This window comes from Stegostoma tigrinum, chromosome 20 (genome assembly GCF_030684315.1).
Source record: "Stegostoma tigrinum isolate sSteTig4 chromosome 20, sSteTig4.hap1, whole genome shotgun sequence".
Classification (NCBI taxonomy): domain Eukaryota; kingdom Metazoa; phylum Chordata; class Chondrichthyes; order Orectolobiformes; family Stegostomatidae; genus Stegostoma; species Stegostoma tigrinum.
Window position 1 is genome coordinate 47,040,472 of NC_081373.1, and position 27,497 is coordinate 47,067,968.

At 43.2% G+C, this 27,497-nt stretch overlaps 1 protein-coding gene across 3 annotated transcripts in view; it reads left to right on the top strand.

Annotated features, from left to right (window-relative positions):
- Window positions 1-27,497, top strand: part of prkg1b (protein kinase cGMP-dependent 1b) — a 716,840-nt gene that overhangs the window by 173,790 nt on the left and 515,553 nt on the right. For all 3 annotated transcript variants that reach the window (XM_059653149.1, XM_059653147.1, XM_059653148.1), the window contains exon 2: window positions 11,722-11,888. In XM_059653149.1, the coding sequence (XP_059509132.1) occupies window positions 11,722-11,888 (167 nt within the window). The remainder of the gene's footprint in view (window positions 1-11,721; window positions 11,889-27,497) is intronic.

The window sequence follows — 27,497 nt, forward strand, 5'->3', positions numbered from 1 at the left end:
TGTCCAGTAGCAATCATGCTCCTCCTATAATGTGGATTCCAGTACAGCACACAATACTCCAGCTGTGACCTCACTGACATTTTATACAGTTCCAGCATAACCTCCCTGCTCTGATACTCTAATCCTTGGCTAATGAAGACAAGAATTCTGAATGCTTTCTTTACCACCTTATCTACCTGGCCTGAAACCTTAAGAGATAATGGACATGCAAACTAAGGTCCTTGTGATTCTCAATGCTTACTAGAGTCCGACTGTTCATCATATATTCCCAAGGGCATCACCCCAGATGTATCTGGATTGAATTCCATTTGATGCAGGTTAGCTGAAATGATCAATGCATTGATACCTCATGTAAATCTAAGGCTCTCCTCCTTGATATTTACTACTCCACCAGTTTTCACCTTCTACTTTCAATTCTAAATCACATATATGTCACAAGCATCTTGGGGCCCTATCACTGATCCCTGTAGAACCTCACTAGACACAACCTTTACAAGGAAATGCCCCTCGACTATCATCCTTTGCTTCCTGTATTCAGCCAGTTCCTGATTCAATTATCCACATTTCCTTGGATCCCATTGGATATTATCTTTGCTATCAGTCTCCCACGTGGGATCTGATCAAAAACATTGCCGAAGGCCCAGCAGACTATGTCAAACACGTTGCCCTCATCTACACAACTGGTCACCTCTTTGAAAGTTCAAGTAAGCTGGTCAGACATGATTTCCCCTGAACAAAACTATATTGATTATTGTTGATTAACCCCTGCCTCTCCAAGTGCAGATTAATTCTGTCTCTCAGAATTGCTTCCTCTGAAGTTAGACTGACTGGACTATAGTTAGCCCTCCTCCTTCCTTGAATAATGGTATGACATTGGCTGTTCTCCAGTCCTCTGGTAGCTCTCCTGTGGCCAGAAAGGAATTGAAACTTATTGCAAGCACCCCTATATCCCACCCTCCCCCAACCCCACCCCACCTAACTCAGTAGCCTGGTGTACAGTCCATTTGGCCCCGGGATATTTGTCTATTTTTAAGCCTGCTAGCATTTGGAACCTCCTTGCTCATTTATAAGTATACCGCAGGCCTTCTCCCTGATTGGTACCCATGTTCGTGTTGCTCTTCATTAATGAGAGAGACGAAATATTCATTTAGAACCTTACCTACATCCTGCGTCTCCACCCACGAATTATTATTATGATCTTAATGAGACCTACTCTTTCCCTCGTTGTCTTTTTATCCTTCATATACTTGTAAAATAACAGGATTTTCCTTTATTTTATCTGCCCATATTCTTTCATGCCCCTTTGACTCTCTCAATTTCTTTTTAAAGTTTGCCCTTGCACATTCTAGGGCTTCTGCTGTTTGAGTGTTTCGATAGTGGAGGGTTTAGATGTTTACAGACGTGGTGCCAATCAAGTGAGCGGTTTTGCCAAAGATGGTGTCAAACTTCTTGGGTGTTGCTGGAGCTGCATCCATCCAGGCAAGCACCAGTACTACATCATATGCCTGACTTGGGCTTCGTAGATGATAGAAAGGCTTGGGGAGCTGTTGGCGACACTGATTATGTTTGACTCAGTATAAAATTGAGATGACAGATGCTAATATCTGAACACCATTCTTAAAGTGCAGTACCATTACCTTCAGTCTCCATGTGATCTCTGCATAATCACTCTCTGTTCACAGTAGTCAGTGCAGCACCTCGAATTGTAATCCCTCAGTCTCGTCCCTTGGTCTGATGGTCCCAAACCTCCAAGCTAAAAATTCTCTTCCTCGTCCAGGAATTTTCAAACAATATTTTCTTTTCACACTGGAGACTGATTGAACCCAATTACTAGCTTGCTATATTTTGAAAGATCCAATTACAAAAACTTTCACTGAAGCATCAGTGCCTGCCACAAACCAGGTCAAATTCTCCAGATCTTTGCCCTCCCACACTCTGGCACCTATCAGCTCATAAACACTGCAACCCAATAGTGGTTTTGAATGCAAATCATTTTGTCTTAGCCTGGCCTGATCAGAGCCTCTGGGAGATGTATGTCTTTCAGCTCCCACACAGCAAGCTGTCTCTTTTCACACTGTACTGGATTACTGCTGAAAACTTCTGTTTTTTTGATAAAATACACTTTTTTTGTTTATCCCTTTCAGACAAACAAAGCCCCCCCAAACTTAAATCTCATATCGTTACTTCTGTACTTCTAACTACAACATTTGAAAGACGTTTGGACGGGTGCATGGATGGGATAATTTTAGGGGGATATGGGCTAAATTCACATGAACAGGCCTAGTTCAGTTTAGGCATGGACGAGTTGGGCTGAAGGGCCTGTTTCTGTACTGTACTCTGTTCTTTACATAGAGTGTGTCACAAACAAGAGCAAATATTTCATTATAAGTTCAAATGTAGCAATCAAATTGCAGAGATGTAAAATTATTCTGTTACTTAACAATAAAACCAGATGAAGCGATTTCCCTATTTTCTTCTGTCATTGGCTTTTTTTAAGCTTGATCCCCAGCCCCTCATATAAAATTCCCTGCTCACTATGTCTCTCACTGCACAACTGCCTTCATCAGCCTCAATACTCTGTAAGCATCTACTGAGAGTGGCTGGATTTGTTTGCTCATTGACGTTTCTACACATACTCTGGGGGAAACACTGTGCTTTTATTCTGCACCATTTGTCACTACATTTACCAAACCAGAAATCTCATTCTTGCAAATTAATTCAGCAGTGAGGAAGGATATTTGACTCAGAAAATCATGATGTGGAGTTGTGTGGGCGGAGATAAAAAGCGGAAAGGGATAGAAAATGTTGTTGGGGGTTGGGTGGTCTGTAGGTCCCTAAATCGTAATGGAGATGTAAGGGAAGGCATTAAATAAGGAATGAAGAGATGCCTGCAATGAGGATACAACTGAAGTCATGAGTGATTTTAATTTACATACAGATTGGACAAATCAAACTAGTTGTGGAGGAGGATTTCCCAGAGTACATGCAGAAAGTATTTTTTAAACCAAAATGTCAGTAAAGACCACATAGATTGCACACTTCACAATGAAAAAGGTTTAATTAAGAGTCTTTTAACATGGGATCCCTTGGTGAAGGGTGATCACTTATATGATAAAATTATTCAGTAAGGTGGAAAGTGAAATAGTCACATCTTAAACAATGGCCTAGATCTGAATAAATAAACTATAAGGATATGAGGTGTGCATTACCAAGGCTGGATAGGGGAATCTTACTGTCGGGGTTGATGATGGATAGGCAATGGCTCATATTTAAAGAACATGTGCATGAAATACAACAATTGTACGTTTCTTTCTAGTGCAAAAATAAAAAGAAAAAGTGGCTCAATCGTGGCTCACAAAGGAAGTTAGGGATAGCATTAGATCCAAAGAAGAGACGCACAAAATTGTCAGAAACAAGCAACATGTCTAAGGGTTGGGAGAGAGTTTTAGAATTCAATACAAGAGGTTTAAAGGTTTGATCCAGTGTAGGAAAAAAGCATGAGAATAAAATTATAGAGATCATAAAAACTGGCCATAAAAGCTGCTATAAACATGTGAAGAGGAAAGAATTAGTAAATACAAGGGTCATTCCCTGACAGTTTTTAGCCTAGGAATATTAAAATGAGGGTCAAATAAATAGTAGAAGAATTGAACTCATACTTTGGTTTTGTCTTCACAAAAGGGAGCACAAAAAACTCTCCGGAAATATTAGGGAATCAAGGGCCGAGTGAGAGTGTGGAATTGAAAGAAGTCGGTATCAGGAGGAAAATGGTGCCAGGGAAATGAATGCAATTAAAGATTGACAAATTACCATGCCTTGATAATCCATACCCCAGAGCAGTAAAAGAAGTGGGTTGGGAAATATTGGTGGTCATCTTCCAAAAAATGATAGACTCTGTACAGTTCCTTCAGGGGGGGAGTGTGGTAAATGTAATCCCACTATTTAAAAAGCAATAAAAAAAACCAGAATTAAAACCCATTTAGCCTAACATCAGCAGTGGGGAAAATACTAGAGTCTATTATAAAAGATGTTCTAACAAGAACACTTGGAAAACATAAACATAATTGGACAAAGTTAGCATGGGTTTATGAGAGGCAAATCATAATTACCAAATCTACTAGAGTTTTTTATGAGGATGTTACTAATAGAATTGGTAATGACTAAGTGGGTATTGTATTTTAAAACGGTTTTTGTTAAGGTCCCATTTTAAAAAATGAATGAGAAAATAAAAACACATAGGATAGGAGGTGATGTACTGGTATGAATTTGAGAATTGGCCAACAAACAGGAAGCAAAGAGTAGGAGTAACTGGGTCTTTTTCTGGCTGGCAGTCAATGACGAGCATGCCTTACAAGAGCTTGGGCCCCAGCTCATCACCATTTGCATAAATGACCTGGATGAAGGAATCAAATGCAACATTCCTGAGTTTTCTGGTGACACAGAACTGGAGGAGAAGGATGCAAAGAGGCTTCAGTATGATGTAGGCAAGTTGAATGAGTGAGTAAACACAGGGCAGATGCAGTGCAATGTGGCTAAATGTGAAGTTGAACACTTTGGTGTGAAAAACAAAACAACAGGGTATTATTTAAATGATGATATCTCAGGAAGCCTGGGTGTACAAATGGATCTGGGTGTCCTTTGCATACCAGTCAATGGAAGTAGATAGGCTGGTGCAGCAAGTCATTAGGAAAGGAAGTGGTATATTGGCCTTCATTGTAAGAGGATTTGAGTTCAGAAGTAGGCATGTCCTACTGCGGTTACGAAGGGCCTTGGGGAGATCACACCTGGAGTACTGCTTACAGGTTTAGTCACAGTATTTGCGAGAGGATATACTTGCCATAGCAGGAGTACAGAGAAAGTTCACTAGGCTGATACTGGGGATGGCAGGACTGTCCTTTGAGATGAGATTGGTTCGCTGGAGTTTAATAAGATGAGAGGGGTCCTGATCAAAATATGTAAAATTCTCACAGTGCTATACAGATGAGAAGCAGGGAGGATATTTCTCCTGGTTGGGAAGCCTCAGGATATGGGATAGACCAGACGAATTGAGGAAGCATCCTTTTACTCAAAGGGGGTGCAAACCTGTAAAATTCTCTACCACAGAAGGCTGCAGAGGCCAAATCACTAAATGTAATGAAGAGTAAGATGGATATATTTTTAAATATTATTAAAGGCATTTAGAGGTATAGGGAGAAATTATAAATAAAGCACTCGTACAGGATCAGCTATGATCATATTGAATGACAGAGCTGGATCAAATGACCAAATGGTCTACTCCTGCTCCCAGTTTCTATGTCTAAGTGAAATGAGGGGAACCCTCCTTTCTGCTATATTCCATCATAGTGGGAATATAGACTTGTGAAACAAGGGTCACATAGTATCCAAGAGTTCAATTGACTTTAATACAGCGCCTGGCATTTTCATATGTACAATGCAGTCTTAGGCACTGGGCTCAAGGTAAGCAAATCAGGTGTATATTAGCATACTTCCCCAGTATGTCATGTTGGACAACAATTCAGTAAGATGGAGATGAGAGCGTTATTCCATTTGCTTATATGGTATGGATGGATAATAATATCCATGAGCATTTCCTTTTAAAGTATACCACAGATTCCATGTGAGACATAACTCACGTGGTGCACAGGAACATTGGCACTAATCCAGGACCACTGCCGTTATTCTGTGAAGAGTGTTTGCGTTGTGGCATTCACTGAAGCACTTTAGATCTATTCAATTTCACTGTGTAAATTTGAGTGAAGTGCTGTTTCACCTTAACAATAGTTTTCTAGAACACAGTTATAAAGTGGTCTTTGTTTTCCTTTATTCTTTATTCATTCACGGAATGAGGGCGTTGCTGGCTTGGCAGCATTTATTGCCCATCCCTAATTGCCCTGGGGGCAGTTAAGAGTCAACCACATTGCTGTGGGTCTGGAGTCTCATGTAGGCCAGACCAGGTAAGGATGGCAGAGATAATGGGAACTGCAGATGCTGGAGAATTCCAAGATAATAAAATGTGAGGCTGGATGAACACAGCAGGCCCAGCAGCATCTCAGGAGCACAAAAGCTGATGTTTCGGGCCTAGACCCTTCATCAGAGAGGGGGATGGGGAGAGAGAACTGGAATAAATAGGGAGAGAGGGGGAGGTGGACCGAATATGGAGAGTAAAGAAGATAGGTGGAGAGAGTATAGGTGGGGAGGTAGGGAGGCGGTACGTCAGTCCAGGGAAGACGGACAGGTCAAGGAGGTGGGATGAGGTTAGTAGGTAGATGGGGGTGTGGCTTGGGGTGGGAGGAGGGGATGGGTGAGAGGAAGAACAGGTTAGGGAGGCAGAGACAGGTTGGACTGGTTTTGGGATGCAGTGGGTGGGGGGGAAGAGCAGGGCTGGTTGTGTGGTGCAGTGGGGGGGAAGGGACGAACTGGGCTGGTTTCGGGATGCAGTTGGGGAAGGGGAGATTTTGAAACTGGTGAAGTCCACATTGATACCATTAGGCTGCAGGGTCCCCAAGCGGAATATGAGTTGCTGTTCCTGCAACCTTCGAATGGCATCATTGTGGCACTGCAGGAGGCCCATGATGGACATGTCATCTAAAGAATGGGAGAGGGAGTGGAAATGGTTTGCGACTGGGAGGTGCAGTTGTTTGTTGCGAAGTGAGAGGAGGTGTTCTGCAAAGCGGTCTCCAAGCCTCCGCTTGGTTTCCCCAATGTAGAGGAAGCCACACCAGGTACAGTGGATGCAGTATACCACATTGGCAGATGTGCAGGTGAACCTCTGCTTAATGTGGAATGTCATCTTGTGGCCTGGGATAGGGGTGAGGGAGGAGGTGTGGGGGCAAGTGTAGCATTTCCTGCGGTTGCAGGGGAAGGTGCCGGGTGTGGTGGGGTTGGAGGGCAGTGTGGAGCGAACAAGGGAGTCACGGAGAGAGTGGTCTCTCCGGAAAGCAGACAGGGGTGGGGATGGAAAAATGTCTTGAGTGGTGGGGTCGGATTGTAGATGGCGGAAGTGTCGGAGGATGATGCGTTGTATCCAGAGATTGGTAGGGTGGTGTGTGAGAACGAGGGGGATCCTCTTTGGGCGGTTGTGGCGGGGGCGGGGTGTGAGGGATGTGTTGCGGGAAATACGGGAGACGCGGTCAAGGGCGTTCTCGATTACTGTGGGGGGAAAGTTGCGGTTCTTGAAGAACTTGGACATCTGGGATGTGCAGGAGTGGAATGTCTTATCGTGGGAGCAGATGCGGCGGAGGCGGTGGAATTGGGAATAGGGGATGGAATTTTTGCAGGAGGGTGGGTGGGAGAAGGTGTATTCTAGGTAGCTGTGGGAGTCGGTGGGCTTGAAATGGACATCAGTTACAAGCTGGTTGCCTGAGATGGAGACTGAGAGGTCCAGGAAGGTGAGGGATATGCTGGAGATGGCCCAGGTGAACTGAAGGTTGGGGTGGAAGGTGTTGGTGAAGTGGATGAACTGTTCGAGCTCCTCTGGGGAGCAAGAGGCGGCGCCGATACAGTCATCAATGTACCGGAGGAAGAGGTCGGGTTTGAGGCCTGTGTAGGTGCGGAAGAGGGACCGTTCCACGTAACCTACAAAGAGCCAGACATAGCTGGGGCCCATGCGGGTGCCCATGGCCACCCCCTTAGTCTGTAGGAAGTGGGAGGAGTCAAAAGAGAAGTTGTTGAGGGTGAGGACGAGTTCGGCTAGGCGGATGAGGGTGTTGGTGGAGGGGGACTGGTCGGGTCTGCGGGACAGGAAGAAGCGGAGGGCCTTGAGGCCATCTGCATGCGGAATGCAGGTGTATAGGGACTGGACGTCCATGGTGAAAATGAGGTGTTGGGGGCCAGGGAATTGGAAGTCCTGGAGGAGATGGAGGGTGTGGGTTGTGTCACGGACGTAGGTCAGGTGTTCCTGGACCAAAGGGGAGAAAATGGAGTCCAGATAGGTGAAGATGAGTTCGGTGGGGCAGGAGCAGGCTGAGACGATGGGTCGACCAGGGCAGGCAGGTTTGTGGATTTTGGGAAGGAGATAGAAACAGGCCGTGCGGGGTTGGGGAACAATGAGGTTGGAGGCTGTGGGTGGGAGGTCCCCTGAGGTGATGAGGTCATGCATGGTGTTGGAGATGACGGTTTGGTGCACATCCCTCACCTTCCTGGACCTCTCAGTCTCCATCTCAGGCAACCAGCTTGTAACTGATGTCCATTTCAAGCCCACCGACTCCCACAGCTACCTAGAATACACCTCCTCCCACCCACCCTCCTGCAAAAATTCCATCCCCTCTTCCCAATTCCTCCGCCTCCACCGCATCTGCTCCAACGATAAGATATTCCACTCCCGCACATCCCAGATGTCCAAGTTCTTCAAGGACCGCAACTTTCCCCCCACAGTGATCGAGAACGCCCTTGACCGCGTCTCCCGTATTTCCTGCAACACATCCCTCACACCCTGCCCCCGCCACAACCGCCCAAAGAGGATCCCCCTCGTTCTCACACACCACCCTACCAATCTCCGGATACAACGCATCATCCTCCGACACTTCCGACATTTACAATCCGACCCCACCCCCCAAGACATTTTTCCATCCCCACCCCTGTCTGCTTTCCGTAGAGACCACTCTCTCCGTGACTCCCTTGTTCGCTCCACACTGCCCTCCAATCCCACCACACCCGGCACCTTCCCCTGCAACCGCAGGAAATGCTACACTTGCCCCCACACCTCCTCCCTCACCCCTAACCCAGGCCACAAGATGACATTCCACAATAAGCAGAGGTTCACCTGCACGTCTGCCAATGTGGTATACTGCATCCACTGTACCTGGTGTGGCTTCCTCTACATTGGGGAAACCAAGCGGAGGCTTGGAGACCGCTTTGCAGAACACCTCCGCTCACTTCGCAACAAACAACTGCACCTCCTAGTCGCAAACCATTTCCACTCCCCCTCCCATTCTTTAGATGACATGTCCATCATGGGCCTCCTGCAGTGCCACAATGATGCCAAACGAAGGTTGCAGGAACAGCAACTCATATTCCGCCTGGGAACCCTGCAGCCTAATGGTATCAATGTGGACTTCACCAGTTTCAAAATCTCCCCTTCCCCAACTGCATCCCTAAACCATCCCAATTCGTCCCCTCCCCCCACTGCACCACACAACCAGCCCAGCTCTTCCCCCCACCCACTGCATCCCAAAACCAGTCCAACCTGTCTCTGCCTCCCTAACTAGTTCTTCCTCTCACCCATCCCTTCCTCCCAACCCAAGCCGCACCTCCATCTCCTACCTACTGACCTCATCCCACCTCCTTGACCTGTCCGTCTTCCCTGGACTGACCTATCCCCTCCCTACCTCCCCACCTATACTCTCTCCACCTATCTTCTGTACTCTCCATCTTCGGTCCACCTCCCCCTCTCTCCCTTTTTATTCCAGTTCCCTCTCCCCATCCCCCTCTCTGATGAAGGGTCTAGGCTCGAAAAGTCAGCTTTTGTGCTCCTGAGATGCTGCTTAGCCTGCTGTGTTCATCCAGCCTCACATTTTATTATCCAGGTAAGGATGGCAGTTTCCTTCCCTAATGGACATTTGTGAACCAGATGGATTTTTCCCGATAATCAACAATGGATTCACGGTCATCATTAGGCTCTTAATTCGAGATATTTTATTTAATTCAAATTCAACTATTTGCCATGGTGGGATTTGAATCCAAATCTCCTGAATGTTATCTGGGTCTCTGTATTTACAGAGCAGCGAAAATACCACTATACCATTGCCTCCCCTTGTTCCTTCAATATTGCAGCTGCATATTATTTCCTTTGGGACCAGCATTAATTGCTGCCTGACAATTTCATCACGTGCAGCATGGCTTGCTGTTTGGAAACTTATGACAATTCTAATGAAGCTGTTATCATAAAAGGAACTCCAAACTGGAAATGCAAATTTTCTACAATGTAATTCTTTAATAAAAATGTTTCATAAAATTCATAGTGAAGATAAACAAATCAGCATTTAATATCCAAAATGATAAATCTTACGATCTGCCTCTTCATGTTTACCTTAGTTTTACTGCGAACTAAGCAAATATATTGTAAATGAGGAAAGTACTTGGAAGATAAATTTTAATGTCGGTCTAAATAACAGCAAATGCATTTCAGAGACATGGTTAGATGTGAACCTTGTGCTGTGTGAACATTAGGAATAGGACTAGGCCATTCAACCTCTTGAATGTATGTCACTTAATTATTCAATTCAGAAATTGCTGATCTTCCCTCAAAACCACATGGGTGGCCAACTGTGCAACAATCTACATATTCCTATGCAGAGAATAACAGGAACAGTCAATGCTCTCTTAAGATGCAGATTGGAACACTGCTCAGCAATCTTAGAGAGATGGTACAGTACAATTAACAATCTGCGTATACCAGAGAGAAATTAAACAGCACAATGATCATGGTTGATCTCACCCTAACTTTTTATTTCCTCATCTTTACTGCTAGCCATTAATGTCATGACTGAAATATATGTCTTGAAAGCTGCAATTGTCCCAGCAATCAGAAAATATAAGGGAGAAAAGTTTTAAATGCAAGTTCTTCCTACCAGTTGAGTTTTAATTTACTGATTCTTTAAGCCTGCAAGTATTTAAAGTTCAATGCTATAGACCTCAAGGACCAATGACTTTTTTGTAGTTTTTGTTTGGTTTGCCCAACCCTGACTGTTTCCTTGCTTGCATATTTGTTTGCATAACCCATCTTTGATGCCTTCAGTCTTTGGAGTCCCTTCACAACTCCTTACTCTAAACAGAACACAGTACATTGGTATTTACATGTGCCTACACTTTGAATTCTACAGACGGTGCTGGTGGACTCTGAACATACTTTATTGATTGTACTTTTCAAGATGACTTATGCTATCAGTAATGATTGTACCCAGTTCAAACTATTGCACTGGGTTATTCTCTGGTTTATTCTATACATGGCTGTTATTTGCCTGATCCATTGCGCCATTGTACAGGCTGATATTTTAACATCTTGTTTATGGTAATTTTTATCTCGGTAAAATTTGTCGATGTTTATCTCTCCAGTTTGATAGTATTTTGCATGGCCATAGTTGATTTCTATTGTACTGAGATTCTACATTAAATTAGGCACATTAGTCAAGATGAAAGCAATTAAATCACCATTAGGAAGTGCATTTAAATCAATGAAGAGCTACAGATGTTTACATTGACATCTTCAAGCTTTATTCCCAGACCATTGTACAAACATTTGAATATATGCCTTATGAGCAAAAATAAAACATTCAACCTCTTGAGCTTGATCTGCCATTTAATAAAATCACAACTGATCTGATTGTGAACTGAGCTCCACATTGCTGTCTGCCCTGATCAACTTTGACTCCCATGTTAGTGAAGAACCTCTTCACCCCGTTTTAAAAATATTCACTTATTCTGCCCTCACCAATCCCTGAGGAAAAGAATTTCAAAACCTGAGAGAGAAAAAATGTTCTTCTCTCCATTGTAAATGGAAGACTCCCATTTTCAAAATATTGCCCCATCCTAGTTTCTCTCAACTATGTTGAAACCAGCACAATGTTAACTGTAAGCAACCTGTCATAAATGCCATTTACTGGCCTTCCTATTTGGATGGAGTTTGCAAACTTTTTTTTATGTCAAAAGGGTTCAATTCTTTTTGTGACTGTTGTTCTGTTCAGTAGAATTCCTGCTGATAACTTGTAATTTCTTTGACTTTAGGTCCAAAGAACTGATTAAGGAAGCGATCCTGGATAATGACTTCATGAAAAATCTGGAGTTGTCTCAGATTCAAGAAATTGTGGACTGCATGTACCCAGTAGAATATGGCAAGGACAGCTGTATTATCAAAGAGGGTGATGTGGGATCTCTGGTTTACGTAATGGAAGGTAAATGATTTGAATTTTTACTATTGCATCAACAGATCTAAAGGAATCTGCACTAATACCTCTTGCCTCATGATTGCATATTGTTATTTCTTAAATCTTTTACAATTAAAGTTAGCTGTTGAGTGGTTATATTAGGAATGGGTTCCCTTAGCAGAGTAAAAGGAAGAAATAATTCTGCAACATGTATGTGCTGTTTTTAGTGTTTTTTTATTATAAATGAGGGCAGCATTAACCATTATCACGTAGGAAGCAAACTGGTAGAGCAGATCATCCACATGCTGTGAGATTTTCTTTCAAATTTGTTTATTGAAATTATTGCAGCGCCATTTTAGTGAGCCGCAGTAATTTACATGGTTTGATTAAATAGAATTGCAAAGAAAGATGATTTTCCAAATGGTTTATGCTACCACAAGCTTCCTTCATCTACCTCTATTGGCATAAATTCCTCTTTCCTTTAGTTGTGTTTATCGAGCTTTCCCTTAAATGCATCTTTACCATTCACCTCAGTTGCTTTGTGGCCCCAGAATTCCATATGAGTCTAGAACTCAATTACTATTTTTGATGCTAATCGTAGGCCAGTGTCTGCCCTGCAGTGCTTTGTAATCATTTCCTGACAAGGGAGCTCCTGGAAATATTAACATTAGCAGCCTCTACTTGTCCTGACTTTTGAAGAATGGTGTCAGCCATGCAAAAGTGTTTTCAATGTAATGTATGTGCTACCAATTGACTAGACACAATAGATACAAGAAATTTACAATTTGGGGTGGCATGTTGACTCAGTGGTTAGCACTGTTTGGCAGAGTTTGCATGTTCTTCCCATGTCTGCGTGGGTTTCCACTGGGTACTCTGGCATCCTTCCACAATTCAAAGATGTGCTGGTTAGATGGATTGGCCATGCTAAATTGCCCATAGTGTCCAGGGATGTGCAAGCTACACGGATTAGTCACAGGAAGTGCAGGGTCACAGGGATAGGGTAAGGAGGTAAGTCTGCATGGGATGCTGTTAAGATGGTTGATGGTGACTTGATGGGCCAAATAGCCTGCTTCCACACTGTAGGGGTTCTATGATTACAACTCGCTGAGCCACCGTTTGTGTGTCTAACACAGACACAACAGCCAAAAGTCAGTTGCTTATAACATCAGCAATACTGTCAGCTGCACCTTACCATGAGCTGATAATGAAGGAGTTGTAAATGCAAGTATTTAGACATTGGCTCACTGAGGGGCTAATTTTATGAGAACATTGTAGACAATTGTACTGTTTTTGATGAACTATCGATTTTGTTTTCAATGTTGTCTTAATGTTTGGGATTAATCAGATTAAGGAAGAAGTAGAATTTTAGCGTCACAAAGGTTTCATATCTCCTGCTTGAAATTGGATCACAATGATTATCCAGCATTTTTACACCAAACATTTTCTTGTAAAGACTATGCTGTGAGTTATAAATGGCCTACAATTAGCATCAAAAATAGTAATTGAATTCTAGACCCGTATGGAATTGTGAGAATATTGAACCCATGTGGAATTTAAGGGAAAGCTAAATAAACATGACTGGAGGGAATAGGAAGTCATGCTGACAGAAGTAGATGAAGAAAGCTTGAGCTGATTATAAACAACAGCAATTTAATGTAATGCTAAAGTAAAATTTGATCAGACTTCATCATTTGGAAGGAAATATCCAATATAAAAAAAAATGATTCTGGTACACCGTGACATTTTGTACATTAACTTGTTTGACAGCCTTGTGCCTTTTTGAAGATTCCATTCAGTCCAAATCAAACCTCAATTGTTCTGTTTTCCCATGCAATTGTTTTAGATTTGTATTTCATTCCCTCATCGCTATCAATGAGTGAACATGATTGAAAAGGCTGAAGAATGCTTTCTAGTGGGACATACAAACAAATGTTGGGAGAGTGGCCTACTTTCTCCTCAATAAATTTGCAGCTTTTGGTATCATTTCAGATTTTGGATAGCACTGACCTCCAGATTGTATGCAAGGATAGTTTAATTTGCAGCTCTATTAGACTCCAGTCTTAGAGGAGTGATTAACTTAATGTCTGTACGATAAAAATAATAAACTCGTTTATAAAGAATGGGTCTATGATTTCATCTTGCATGAAAGCTTTCGTTCTCAATACTGTCAATACTTCTGATCTCTCTATTCATAATGTTACTGGCACCTGAAATTAGCCTACCAATTTTGATGCCAGTGCTGGGGTATATCTGCTCTAGACCTTTGTTACTGATGTCTACCACACATCATGGAAAGCTGCCAATTAGTTGGAACCTGCAGAATCAGCAGAAAGGAATGGCTGAGGCACCTGTAATTCTAATAATGTTGGACAAAGGAGGATTGTTTTAACCAGTAAACAGAACAGTGATCCACACATCTGTTCTTTGCTCAGTCGATATGCCTGTTCTCATCAGGTGTAGCCGTGTCAACAATGTACTGGGTCTGATTGAAGGTGGGGAAGTAATTATTACTGAAAGCCCTTGCCTTGCAAGAGTGGTTAGAGGCTTTAACTTCACAAGATCATCCTGTACTTGTGATGTCAAGTCTGAACCCAGCATATATGGGTACTAGCCAATTTTACCTTCATTCCATTAAAGTGATGATAAAGGCATGTTTGAATGCCCATGTCCTTTTAGCCCCGCTAGTTCCACAACACCCACTAAAGGAAAGTAATTCTATTGAAATGTTGGCTGAGAACGGTTCTGACATTTCAAATACTAATTGTGTGCCATGATGTACTGATTATTTAACCCAATAAGTAGGACCTGGATGTTGAACATAAATGCTGGAAGTTTTAAATTCTAATCAAATTCCTATCCTAATTTCAACTTCATAATGCCACTTAAGAGGTATGTTTTAAACTTTAGCTTATGCATTTTTGTAAATTTGCATGACATTTGCATCATGTTGAAAAATGCATGTTTTGCAAGTGAATGTATCAACGCACATTAAACTGGCATTGCACAGATTTATTTCAGGAAAATAAATAAATCCAACATACTATTGCCACACTGTCTTGGTATGTGAGCTTACACTGACATTGTCCCAAAGCCAAGACATTTCAAATTTCCTTCATGCTTTCAAAGAACAGACTGGATGAATTCTGGATGCTAGATCAGAAAGAAGGCAATTAGCTACCAGAATCATTACCAAGTGTTTTCTGAGGACTTCTTTGCATTGGAATGGGTCACGTTGTGAACTGATTGTACTACCATTCTCCTCACCTGCGTAATAAAGGGTGCAACTATTAGAAACATGAAGGATCCATCTTCTCACCCACGCCCGTCACCTGAGGGACAGTGACCTTCAGATGAAATCACCACTAGTCATCTTACTGTCTCATGAGAGAGCAGCACTGTGGTGCTTCGGGACAGTGGCAACTTCTTTTGAAAAGGTAACGGGAAAAAAAAAATCAAAAGCCTGGAGTGAACAAATACAAGAAGAATACAAATATGAAGCCACACTTTCAGACATTATCAGCACAATCAGAAGATGGCACAAACTTATGAAATTAGAAACGACAGTTTTAGATCTGAATTTTGCCATCCCAATGATATATTAGCAATGAACAGTCCCATGGATAAAAGTGGGGCTGTACACTGGAAAGCTGCATCTGTGCATTTGAGGTGCTTGAATGGATGTTCAAGATCATTTGTCAGGATGATTCACAGCTTGTGGGTCAACATGTTTCTATCATACAGTGAAGCAAAGTACACAAAAGTTGATTTCATTTGAATGGGGTTAGACTTTGCTCCAAGCTGAGCAGAAAAATGTTGCTGAGAGAAATGTGGTTCCATCCTCTGTGACCTGTGGACTGAAAGTTGTATTCCACCATTGTCTATCACCTCCTCAATCAGTATAAGCTGGGGTATTGAACCTGATTCTATGAGGAATGCAGGAGGAGCATGCCAGGTGCAGCACCAGGCACACCTGGAAATGAGATGTCTACCTGAGGAATCATAAAAGAAGAGTAGCATGTCAACAACAGAAGCAACTTGCTGTAAAAAGCTAAGCAACCCTCCAACCAACTGGTCAGATAAAAGCTCTGCAATCCTGCTGCATCCAGTTGTAAAATGGCACTGGCAACGAAACCATGAATTGGAGGAGGAAGCTGTGCAAGGCATCTAATGCCAATGGTAGAGGATCAGCAATGCACAAAACAAGGCCGAACGGCTCACCACCATCTTCACCAAGACGTGCCGAGTGAAAGAGTCATCTTGGCCTCCTTCCAGTTCTGAATGCCAGGCCTTGTATTTTGTTTTCATTTTAGTATGTGATGGGAATCTTGCTGGCAAGACTGATGATGTAATTGATGTTGAGAAGTCGATAGTTATGGCAGGCCACAAAATTGATTTAGGGTTTTCGGAAGGAACGTGGGTTTCTGACCAGGAGGGAGATTGGCAGGTGCCAGTGTTCAGTTGTGCCAGGGTTATATCCCAGTCAAGCCAAATGCAGTATTCTGTGCCATGTTTCAGCTTTATAAAAGGCATCATAAATTCTGTATTTTTTCAAACAGTATAATGAGGACAGTTGTTGAAGGCACTTGCTATCCAGGCCAAATTCCGAGGAAGCTCTAATGTTTCTAGCTGTCACAGAGAAAGGAGCAAAAATAAGTGTAGAGAACATTAACCAGGGGAACTGAATAACAGCAGCTGCAGTGACACTGGAAAAAGAATGAGTAATGACAATGACCTTGAAGTAGAACAGTTACAATGGCAAAAAAAAGAATAAGATGTGATTCATGTAAAACTTGAGTTCTGAGTCTTAGAGATACAAATCCCTTCACTGATGTATGGTGACTTGCTCCCTTACTGTTTTGGGGACATTTCAGGATTGATTGGGAACAGTGTTCATTTCTGTTGCTAATTCATTTGCAGGATTTGGCATCACTGGCTATGCCACTACAGTTCTTCATTGTTATCTGATGGTGATGAGCTGCCACCTTAAACCACTGCAGTCCACGTGGTGTAGAGACAGCCACAGGGTTGTTAGTGAGAATGTTCAAGGACATTGACCTAGCGATCATAAAGGAACAATGATGTAATTCCAAATCAGGATGGTGTTGAACTGGAAAAGCGCTTGCAAGTGATTGTGTTACAATGCAGTGTTGCCTCTTAGTCTTAAAGGCTGATGTGATTTTATGTAAAACACTGCTGCCAGCATAATATCGTCTGAGTATTCCCTAGATGCTTGTCGCTGTAGTCTATAATCATAAAGATTCGAGTTTTATTGAGAAAGGTGTCTTGATGTCTAGTAACTACCATAAGACATAGAAGCTGAAGTTAGGACATTCAGGCCATGGAGTCTGCTCCACCATTGAATGCAATTATAGCTGATCTGATAACCTTCAATTCCACTTGTCTGCCTTTCATCCCCAACCCTTGATTCCCTTACTAATTAAAAATCTGTCTATCTCAGCCTTCAATATACTTGAAGACTCAGCCTCAAGAGCCCTCTATGGTGAAGAATTTCTCAGGATTACAACCTTCCAAGAGAAGAAATTCCTCCATATCTGTCTAAAATGTGCGACCCCTTATTCTGAGATTTCACGCTCTGGTCTTCGATTCTCCCACGAGGAAAATTTCCAACATCTACACTGTAAAGTCCTCTGGGAATCTTTTATGTATCAGTCAGGTTACCTCTCATTCTTCTAGATCCTGGCCCAATCTACTGTCTCTCATCATGAGACAGATCCACATGGGATCAGCCTAGGAAACTTTTTGACTATCTTTAATTCTGATACATCCTTCCTTAGTTGAGGGGCCCAAAAGTATTTAGAGTACTCTGGCATTTGTAGTAAATTCTCCCGAAATTTATATTCCATTCCTTTTGGAATAAAAGGAATGGAATATACCACTTGTCTTGTTTAAATTCTAATCAAATTCCTATCCTAATTTCAACTTCATAATGCCACTTAAGAGGTATGTTTTAAACTTTAGCTTATGCATTCCATTTGTCTTGTTTATCGCCTACGGAACTTGGATGCTAGTTTTTTATGATTTATAGACAGGGACTTAAATCCCTCTGCTCTGTTGCTTTCTGCAGTCTTTCTCCATTTAAGTATTTGGGTTCTCCATTTTTCCTGCCCACGCTACATCATGTATTAACCTACTCTAAGATCTCAGACTGACATATTGTCTGATTTCTGTGTCTACTGACCACATGGAGCAATGATACAGTAATAGCAAGCAGGCTGTTTCTGCTGAAGGTGAGGCAGGTACTTTTACAGAGGATCATTACCATATTGTTAGATCATCTGTTTACCCTAAAAGGTATATTGCCTGGCTGATGGGTGATCTATGCAATAATGAAAGGCTGCAGGTTTGGAAGGCACTATTAAAAGAGGCTCTCACTGTCAAGTCTGACACGATTCAACAGTATACCTTGCATGCATACACACTGCTGTTACTGTGCTATTTTGTTGGCTAGACCCACTACTCCCTGCCTGCATCCAACCTATGACCACCCCACCTACCTATCCCCAGCTCTCCACACATCCTCCCTCTTACCTTCTTGACCTGACACAGCCTGTTCATCTCTTCCACCTATCACCTCAATCCTTCCCACTGACCAATCCCCACCACCCCCTACCTGAATCCACCTATCACCATCCTACCTACCTTCTCCCAGCCCCACAGCACCTCCCTCTGTTTATTTCCCAGCTCCCTTCCCTCTCGCCAATGCTGAAGAAGGGTCCCAACACATCCCTAACACTAACCCTAACCCTACCCCTAACTCACATCTCCTACTGACTATTCTCATCCTGCCCTCTTGACCTGTCCATCCTCCCTGGACTGACATGTCCCCTCCCTACCTCTTGACCTATACGCACCATTACTGGCTCCATCCCTGCCTTTTTGACCTGTCTGTCTCCTCTCCACCTATCTTCTCCTCTATCCATCCTCTTTCTTCCTCCCCCTCTCTCCCTATTTATTTCAGAACTCCCTTCCCCGCCCCCATTTCTGATGAAGTGTCTTGGCCCGAAATGTCAACTTTCCTGCTCCTCTGATGCTGCCTGACCTGCTGTGTTCCTGCAGCTCCGCACTGTGTTGATGTGTTTAAAGATGTTTTTTTTGTGAATGTTGTGGAGTTTCTTGAGTGTTGTTGAAGCTGCACTCAACCAGGCAACTGGTGAGTATTCCTTCCCACTCCTGTTGTACCTTGTAGATGAGGGCAGGTTTGGGGGAGACAGGAGATGATTTACCTGCTGCAGAATTCTCAGCCTCGGACATGACCTGTCACTACAATATTTATATCACTTGTCCAGTTCACTTTCTGATCAGTGGTCACCTCCCAGGATGTTGATAGTTGGGAAAGTCAGTAGTACCATTGAACGCCAAGGTAAGATGGTTAAATCCTCTCTTGCAACAATGACTTTTGGCTTTAATAAGGAACGACTATGACATTACAGTTAACATGAAAGGACAGTAAAGGAAGATAAGTCCAGCTTCAAGCTGCTCAAGAGTGCAAGAACATTGTTTTTAAAACTTCAAATATATTGAATTCTTCGAATATGTTCAAGGAACTAGAAGCATTGTAACAAGAATCAAACACCTGGCAAAACATCAAACTAATATTACCTCTGGATTTTGTTTCCATTTTGCTCATCAATCTTGCAAAGAGCACAGTGACATAAACATTCAATGATAATGATTCCTGTTCACAGTCAATACCATAGATTCTGATTTGTGACTGGACTGCAGTGCAACATCAACTGATTGTCAAACATTCAAAATGCTGTGTTTACATTGTGAAATATTTTCAGTTCCCTTTAAATATAGCATTGTGTGTAAAGTCCATTTTAGGGGCCTGTTAAACCCAATGGATTGAGGCAGATGAGTATTTTCTTCTCCTAAAGTCATCCAGGATTGAGGATAGAGTTGGTGTTTTTTTGAGAATTTATTTCCTGCTCTACAGCATCTTGATGAGCGTAAGGTCAGGGGTGAAGGGATGGGAAGGAGGGACATGAATGGTAATGTAAAGGGGACCAAACAAAATGGAAAGACAGTGAACGATCATCAAAAAAACAGGAATCACAATACAGGAAAGGATATGATGGTTGGGAGGCGTGGTGATTGTTGTGGATCACTGTTAGAGTCTGGAAGTCATTGCAGCAAACGCACAATTCTAACGCTGACAATATTGGTTTGAAAATTAACTGCACAATGATCAATTTCATTGATAAATCGACAAACAGCACCCAAAGTGCATTTGGGGTGAGGGAGGGACTGAGCAATGTTTTGTTTTTGAAGGGGTTCATCGTTCAGGACTGGAATGTGATGTCTGCTGCAAGACTACTTAAGGAATTAGGAGCCCAATGATTACACAATTCTATCCATCTGCCTTCAATTGACACTTAACATGTCAACCCAGGGTCCCATAGGTCTTTAGTGGCCATTATAGGGTCTAGTCAGCAGCTTGTGGAGGGGTTCACTGCATTCAATGCTTGCCTCACTTCCTTGGGGAAGTCTATGTCTGGGTGCCCTTGGAAAGGATATCTGACAATATGCGTCACACCTTTTCTGACTGGTGGGCACATGGGCTGGGCTACACGATCACCCCATCTCCACTAATTATAATTTGAATGAAACTTGTTAGATTCTTTTGGAATTTTGAATTTTGTTGCGTTGCCCCATAGGGGATGTTCCCCTAACTTGGTTTGCATTGGTTAATGTATCTGGCACATTGCTTTTTAATCTCTCTCTGGGAGAGATGGTTTGAATTAAAGTCCCATTTGCAAGAGGGTAGCATTGTAGCATGTCCAAACAGGCTGACTAAAAAAAAGCCTTTATTTTGTACCATCTAGTTTCGACTTGATCTCGTGAACTTGAGTGAGCGTACTTTGATTTATACCTAGTGAACTCCCAGCTCAGAGTTAATGAAGCCAGAACTGTAATCAGTGGACTGTCTTACAAGGGACAGAATTCAAACAGAGTATGGCTATGTCTGCTGGAGTTTAGAAGAGTAAGAGGCAACTTGTTTGAAATTTACAAGATTCAAATGGACCTTGACAGGCTAGATATGGCAATGATATTCCCTTTTATCGGGCAATCTAGCACCAGGGGATCACTGTTTAAAAACCAGGCAGTCACTCATTGAAAAAATGGAGATGGGGCAAACATTTTTCTCTCAAGGTCTTGAATCTTTAGAGTGTCTTCTTCAAAAAGTGGCTGGAGAATAGTTATTGCATATTTTTCAGGTAGAGATAGAGTGAGGGAGTGAACAGTAAGGGTAGACAGGAATGTAGATTTGAGATTACAGTGAGATCAGTACTGTGCTATACTTTGCTATGTTCTATGATGACAGTCGCTCTGAATATCTTTGCTATTGGATTGTTTCAGGGAGTTATTGAGGATCTCTGTGGGATTTCACTGTCCTTAACTCTTATGCACAAACCATGGGTCTCCTGAAGGTGAGTTTCTGAAGCAGGGATTAGTCAAGCAGTGTCATGCAGTACACCTCAGACTGAATGTTCAGCGTCACAGTGGTGTGTGGTACCCTTCACAAGCTCAGAGATAAGCTTGGAACTTTCCACTTCCAGGACGACTGAGCTGGGAAGAGAATGCCACAATCTTATGAGGAGCCGACATGAGGAGCTGAATGGCCTGATGCTGCTTCTTCTTCCATGGACATTGGCTCGAAACCTAATCTTCCCCATTGGTCATAGCACAGGACAAACATATTCTATCACACATGCACACATTGGAGAGCCTTATGACAGCTACTTCATGTCAAGTCTACTTTTGAGATGTTTTTGGACAACTTTACATGAGACCAGGATGACTAATGAGCACAGAAAGGGGGACTGTCAGGCTAGAGGGTCAGACAGCAGTAATACATATGACAAAGGTCCTGTAATGTTGGTAGCAAGGAACTGTCTTCACAAGAACCACAGTGCAGAACCACATGGTGCACGCTCTGGTCTATGTGTGAGACTAACCTCTGCGAGGACATAACCTTGATGTTGTCAAAGGTATTCCACCCTTTACTTGTATCAACAGCAACAGCTGCTGCTACCAGCTGTTAGATAAACTCCAAAGGGAAATACATCAGGACAACAGCCTCCATGGAGGTGGAGAACTCTGCTTGGAACAGGAACTCCAGGCTTAACTGCAGTTACCTGCAGATAACAGAACTGCACAGAAGATGAAACAGGATCTCCATTGTGCCATTGTGTCACATGCCTGTGCTGGATGAACACCTGTGCAGCAATCCTATTCTAGTAACCCCAACGTTATTGTGCAACCATTGTGCAGTTAATTTTCCCAGGGCAGAAATGACTATTATGATGGGGCATAATTTTAAGGTGATTGGAGGAAGGCAAATGGGAGATGTCAGAGGTAGGTTCTTCACTCAGAAAGTGATGAGCGTGTGGAATGCGCTGCCGGTGATGGTAGTGGAGTCAGATACATTAGAGAATTTTAAGCAACTCTTGGATAGGCACATGGAGGATAGTAACATGCAGGGTAGATTGATCTTAGTAGGATAATAGGTCAGTACAACATTGTGGGCCGAAGAGCCTGTACTGTGCTGTACTTTCCTATGTTCTATGATGACAGTCGCTCCGAATATCTTTGCTATTGGATTGTTTCAGGGAGTTACTGAGGATCGCTGTGGGATTTCACTGTCCTTAACTCTTATGTACAAACCATGGGTCTCCTGAAGGTGAGTTTCTGAAGCAGGGATTAGTCAAGCAGTGTCATGCAGTACACCTCAGACTGAGTGTTCAGCATCACAGTGGTGTGTGGTACCCTTCACAGCTCAGATACAAGCTTGGAACTTTCCACTTCCAGGATGACTGAGCTGGGAAGGGAATGTCTTTGTTCTGGAAACTATTTGATTTACACAATTGCTGTCCGCCCTCTGCATCAAGTGCAACTTCTTTCTCATTGTTAATCGACTTTTGAATGGACCTCTCAAATTTAAAATTTCACATCAATATCGATGTTTGTACATCTTCTGCGGCTGTAACATTGTATTCTTTGCTCTGTTCTATTGCTCTAATACACTTATGGTTTGATCTGCCTGTAATAAGGCATGCAAAACAAAACTTTTCACCGTACCTAGGTACATTTGACAGGAATAAATCAAATCCAAAAATATTTCACCCAGTTGTACAAGGGTCTAGGCCCGAAACGTCAGCTTTTGTGCTCCTAAGATGCTGCTTGGCCTGCTGTGTTCATCCAGCTCCACACTTTGCTATCTCTACACCTTGCTATCTCAGTTTCTCCAGCATCTGCAGTTCCTACTATCTCTCCAGATTTAACCTGCTTTTCTGTTTGAAATACCTGGACAGTTAAATATTGGTTTTTGCCTCCCCACCCCTCCTTTCCACAGTGGGTCTGTTCTTCTCAACTCTGTGACAGGTAAAATCCGTGGAGCAACTTGCACCAGACCAATGTTAGCATGGAAGCAGCTGGAATACCGTGGGAAGTTCCACTACCATAGACTCCTGTACGTTTGTCCTAAAACAGTCCTTGTGTCAAATTCATCTGAGTCACGTCAGGGAGTCTGCTCCCTGCTAAATACTACCATCATGAGCCTTATCATTAAACACCTCAAGCCCTCACCATCCCTGCACTCCTGCAGAAAGCAGTGAGCTTTAATTGCATCCTCGCTGACAATACGAGGGCTACAGAGTATGAATTTACTCCTTTCCATTTGGATCCACACTTGGAGTAAACTGGAATGGTAATTTTGACCGTTGCCCACCTCGTGGCATAGATGTTATGTACCTTTTGATAATGCCAGACATTTGACAGAGCTTTCCATTCTGGGGCCTGTCACAGAATCCATACAATGTGGAAGCAGGCCATCCGGCCCATCAAGTCCACACTGACCCTCCAAAGAGCATCCCACCCAGACCCACTCCCTTCTGCCTTATCCCTGCATTTCCTATGGTCAATCCACCTAACCTGCAGAACCTCGGACTGTGGGAGGATACCAGGTCGGGCAGCCACTGGTTGTTCTGCTGGACCTGGGTCTCCACCCTATCTATGGAGGCAAGCTGGAGGGACCACAATGGCATTAACATGGGCATGAGAAGATCCTACATTCCGGCTGAGTGAGGGTTTCTGCCTGATGCCCCGCTGCCACTTTCACAGGCTGACCATGTCTCTGAATGGCTGAGTCCAGAAATGCAGCTTCTGCGTGGGGCTCAGTAGGAGCCTGGTCTTCTCTGACTCAGAGATTTTGGGTGTTGCTTCCTTCCCCAGCTAAAGGCACAAGTCTGAGTGTGCTCAGCATCTAGTGCCCCTTGGTCTATACCCTAGAATACCCACCAAAAGCAGTTGCAGATGAACCTCTTGCTGTTGCACCTTCGACAATTCACAGGCTCCTCAGAGGTGGCGAGGGGTATGGGCTGAGCCCTTTTAAACTGGGTTTCCCTTGTGCCTGCAGAAGAGACGCAGAGGTAAATAGTTCCTGAGGATAGAGAATAAGTTATGCAGACCGATGTGTTTCACTTGGCTCACCAGAAGAGCTGGGTGTAATGTTGATTACTGGGCTGCCGGGACCGTTCCTGTCTCCCCATCAAAATTAATCCCCGCCTTCCACAGCCCTTTCCTGAAGTTCTTTTATACTCGGTATCTCCCCCAACCCCAGTGTTGGCCATCCCAGCAAGCTTGTGGGTCAGTTTCTCTGACAGTGAGGATTGAGTCTGACGGGAACGGATATAGGAGCAGTTCGGGAATGAGCACAGCCGAGGTGGGAAGGTGAGTTGTCCCAAGTAGAAAGTGCAACGGGCAGGAAGTGTTAGCAGTTTGAGGGGATGAGGTGGGTGGGAGCCCTTGACTGCACATTGTGCAGTTGGTGAGCAATTCTGAGATGCCGGACAAGAATGAGTGATGCTCCTCTGACTGTGAGGCAGCAAAGAAAAGGTGACATTATGTATCCTTGCAGAGTGCAGGAGCTCATTTACTTCCTCCAGCTCACTGATGAACTCATAACCTTGCGCTCGTATATGTAACAAGCTGGGAAGCATGTAGTCATGTCTGGTGACGGGTTCCAGCCATGGGCAGTATTGATGCCATCTCAGAGACCTAATTTCAAAATACCAAATCCTGACCATAGACACCAGATTCAGGACTTAAGCAATACATCCAACATCCGGGACAACCATTTAAAATACTGTGATAAAGGTATAGTATTGTTAATTTTAAATGGCTCATTGTAGTCAGCTTAATTGGCAAGTCTAAAACTAACAGTGTGGAGCCTATGTGTAGATTACTATGTCAATGATTCAAACTTAAAATTGTTAGGCATGGTTAACGCATGGTGATGTTGGATAATGCTACATTTATGGAATTGGTTCACAAGATACCTTGTTGCATCACCAGGAAGGCAATGGCCTCATGGTATAATTGCTGGACTGCTAATCCTGGCAAAGTCAGAAGTCACACACAATACCAGGTTATAGCCCAACATAATAAAATCCCAAAGTACTGCAGATGCTGTAAATCAGGAACAAAAACCGAAGTTGCTGGAAAAGCGCAGTAGGCCTGGCAGCATCTGTGAAGAAAAATCAGAGTTAATGTTTTGGGTCTGGTGACCCTTCACAGATGCTGCCAGACCTGCAGAGCTTTTCCAGCAACTACAGATTTATTTAAAATCACAAGCTTTCAAAGCGCTGATCCTTCATCAAGTGAAGATAAAGGAACAGTGCTCCAAAAGTTTGTTGTTTCAAATAAACCTATTGGGCTGTAACCTGGTTGATAAAATGTGAGGCTGGATGAACACAGCAGGCCAAGCAGCATCTCAGGAGCACAAAAGCTGACGTTTCGGGCCTAGACCCTTCATCCTCTCTGATGAAGGGTCTAGGCCCGAAACGTCAGCTTTTGTGCTCCTGAGATGCTGCTTGGCCTGCTGTGTTCATCCAGCCTCATATTTTATAATCTTGGAATTCTCCAGCATCTGCAGTTCCCATTATCTCTGGGCTGTAACCTGGTGTCGTGTAGCTACTGACTTTGCCCACCCCAGTCCAACACCAGCACCTCCACATCATGTTAATCCAGACACCCAGGTAATGTTCCAGGATCCCAAGTTCAAACACCACCACTGCAGATGGTGAAATTTGAATTCAATAAAAATCTAGAATTAAGGGTCTAATGATGACCATGAATCCATTGCCAATTGTTGGAAAAATCCATCTGGTTCACAAATATCCTTCTGGGGCAGGAAATTGCCATCCTTACCAGGTCTGGCCTACATGTGACTCCAGACCCACAGCAATGTGGTTGACTCTTAACCTTCCTCTGGGCAATTAGGGTCAGGTAATAAACACTGCCCTAGCCAGAGACACCCTCATTCTGAGAGTGAATTTAAAAAATCATACCAATTCAGGGTCCTTGACACAGCCATCTGGCACTGTTCATTCCCCTACCCCTTCTCCATTGCTCTGCAAGTTGTTCGATTCCAATTATTTACCCAGTTCTCCTTTCATAGCTATTTTTGAATCTGCTCTCAGCATGTTGTCAGGCAGTGCACTCCACATAGTAAGTTGCAAAAGCACGTGGATCCTCGTCTCTGCTCTTGATCATTAATGAATGATCTTAAATCTACATCCTCTGGTGACAGCTGTTTTACGCGATTAAAAATCCTTCATTATTTTGAACCTCTCTAATCAGCCTCCCCTTCGCAATTTCCACTGTGAAAAGCAATCCTGGCTTCTCCAATCACTCTATTCTTGCATGCTATGAGAATAGGGCTATTTTTACATTAGTTGACATCAAAGATTTCAAACTAACATGGGGAATGTAATTTTTCCAGCTCTGTTTATAGCAGTTCACTACAATGGATGATGTGCAGCTGGAGTGGATGTGTATCAATGTTAAATTACAATAGTTACTGTAAGTTAGCACAATGAACTTTCATGGGAATAACGACTTGAAGACTGATGGGTATGTAATGCTCCTGTTCTTGAAAGCATGTTTGTAACCTAGTCACAGGGATAGCTCCAGGTTTGCTATTTTATACTAATAAGGACGCAGTAGAACTGCTGCAAAAATCAAAGTGCAATGTTTGTTTTTCACATAAAGCCTGCACTATGTACCATCTTAACTGGGCAGTTGACTAGCTGCTCTTTGTAAATGAAGTTATGTGGAGTTGCATGTTGGTTAGAATTTGCAACGCCAGAACCAAACCACACAAACCTACTCACATCCTACATCATCTCAATCTCCACATGATCTGTTGTTTTCCCTCATTTATCCAGCTTATAGATAAAGACATTTCCTGAGCATTAATTGCATCTTAATGTCAAAAGTAAGCATTTATTTCGTCAGAGTGGGGTAAGAGTTTGGCACTCCAATTTTAATGCTTAAGCTTAACAATGAGCCCAATTTTCACAGAGTTGTGAAGACTCAGAATCCTAAAAAATGATCAGGAGTGTCTGCCCCATTTCTAGCAGATGCCATTTCTACAGGCAAGCAAAAGGTCAGAAGTCAGTCAACACCAGGTTGTAGTCCAACAGCCCACCCACTACATCACCTCCCACCCTTTCCCTTGCCATGATGTGCAGGTGTCAGTGTTGGACTGGAGTAGACAAGGCCAGAAGTCAGACAACACCAGTTTATAGTCCAACAGCTTTAGTTGAAATC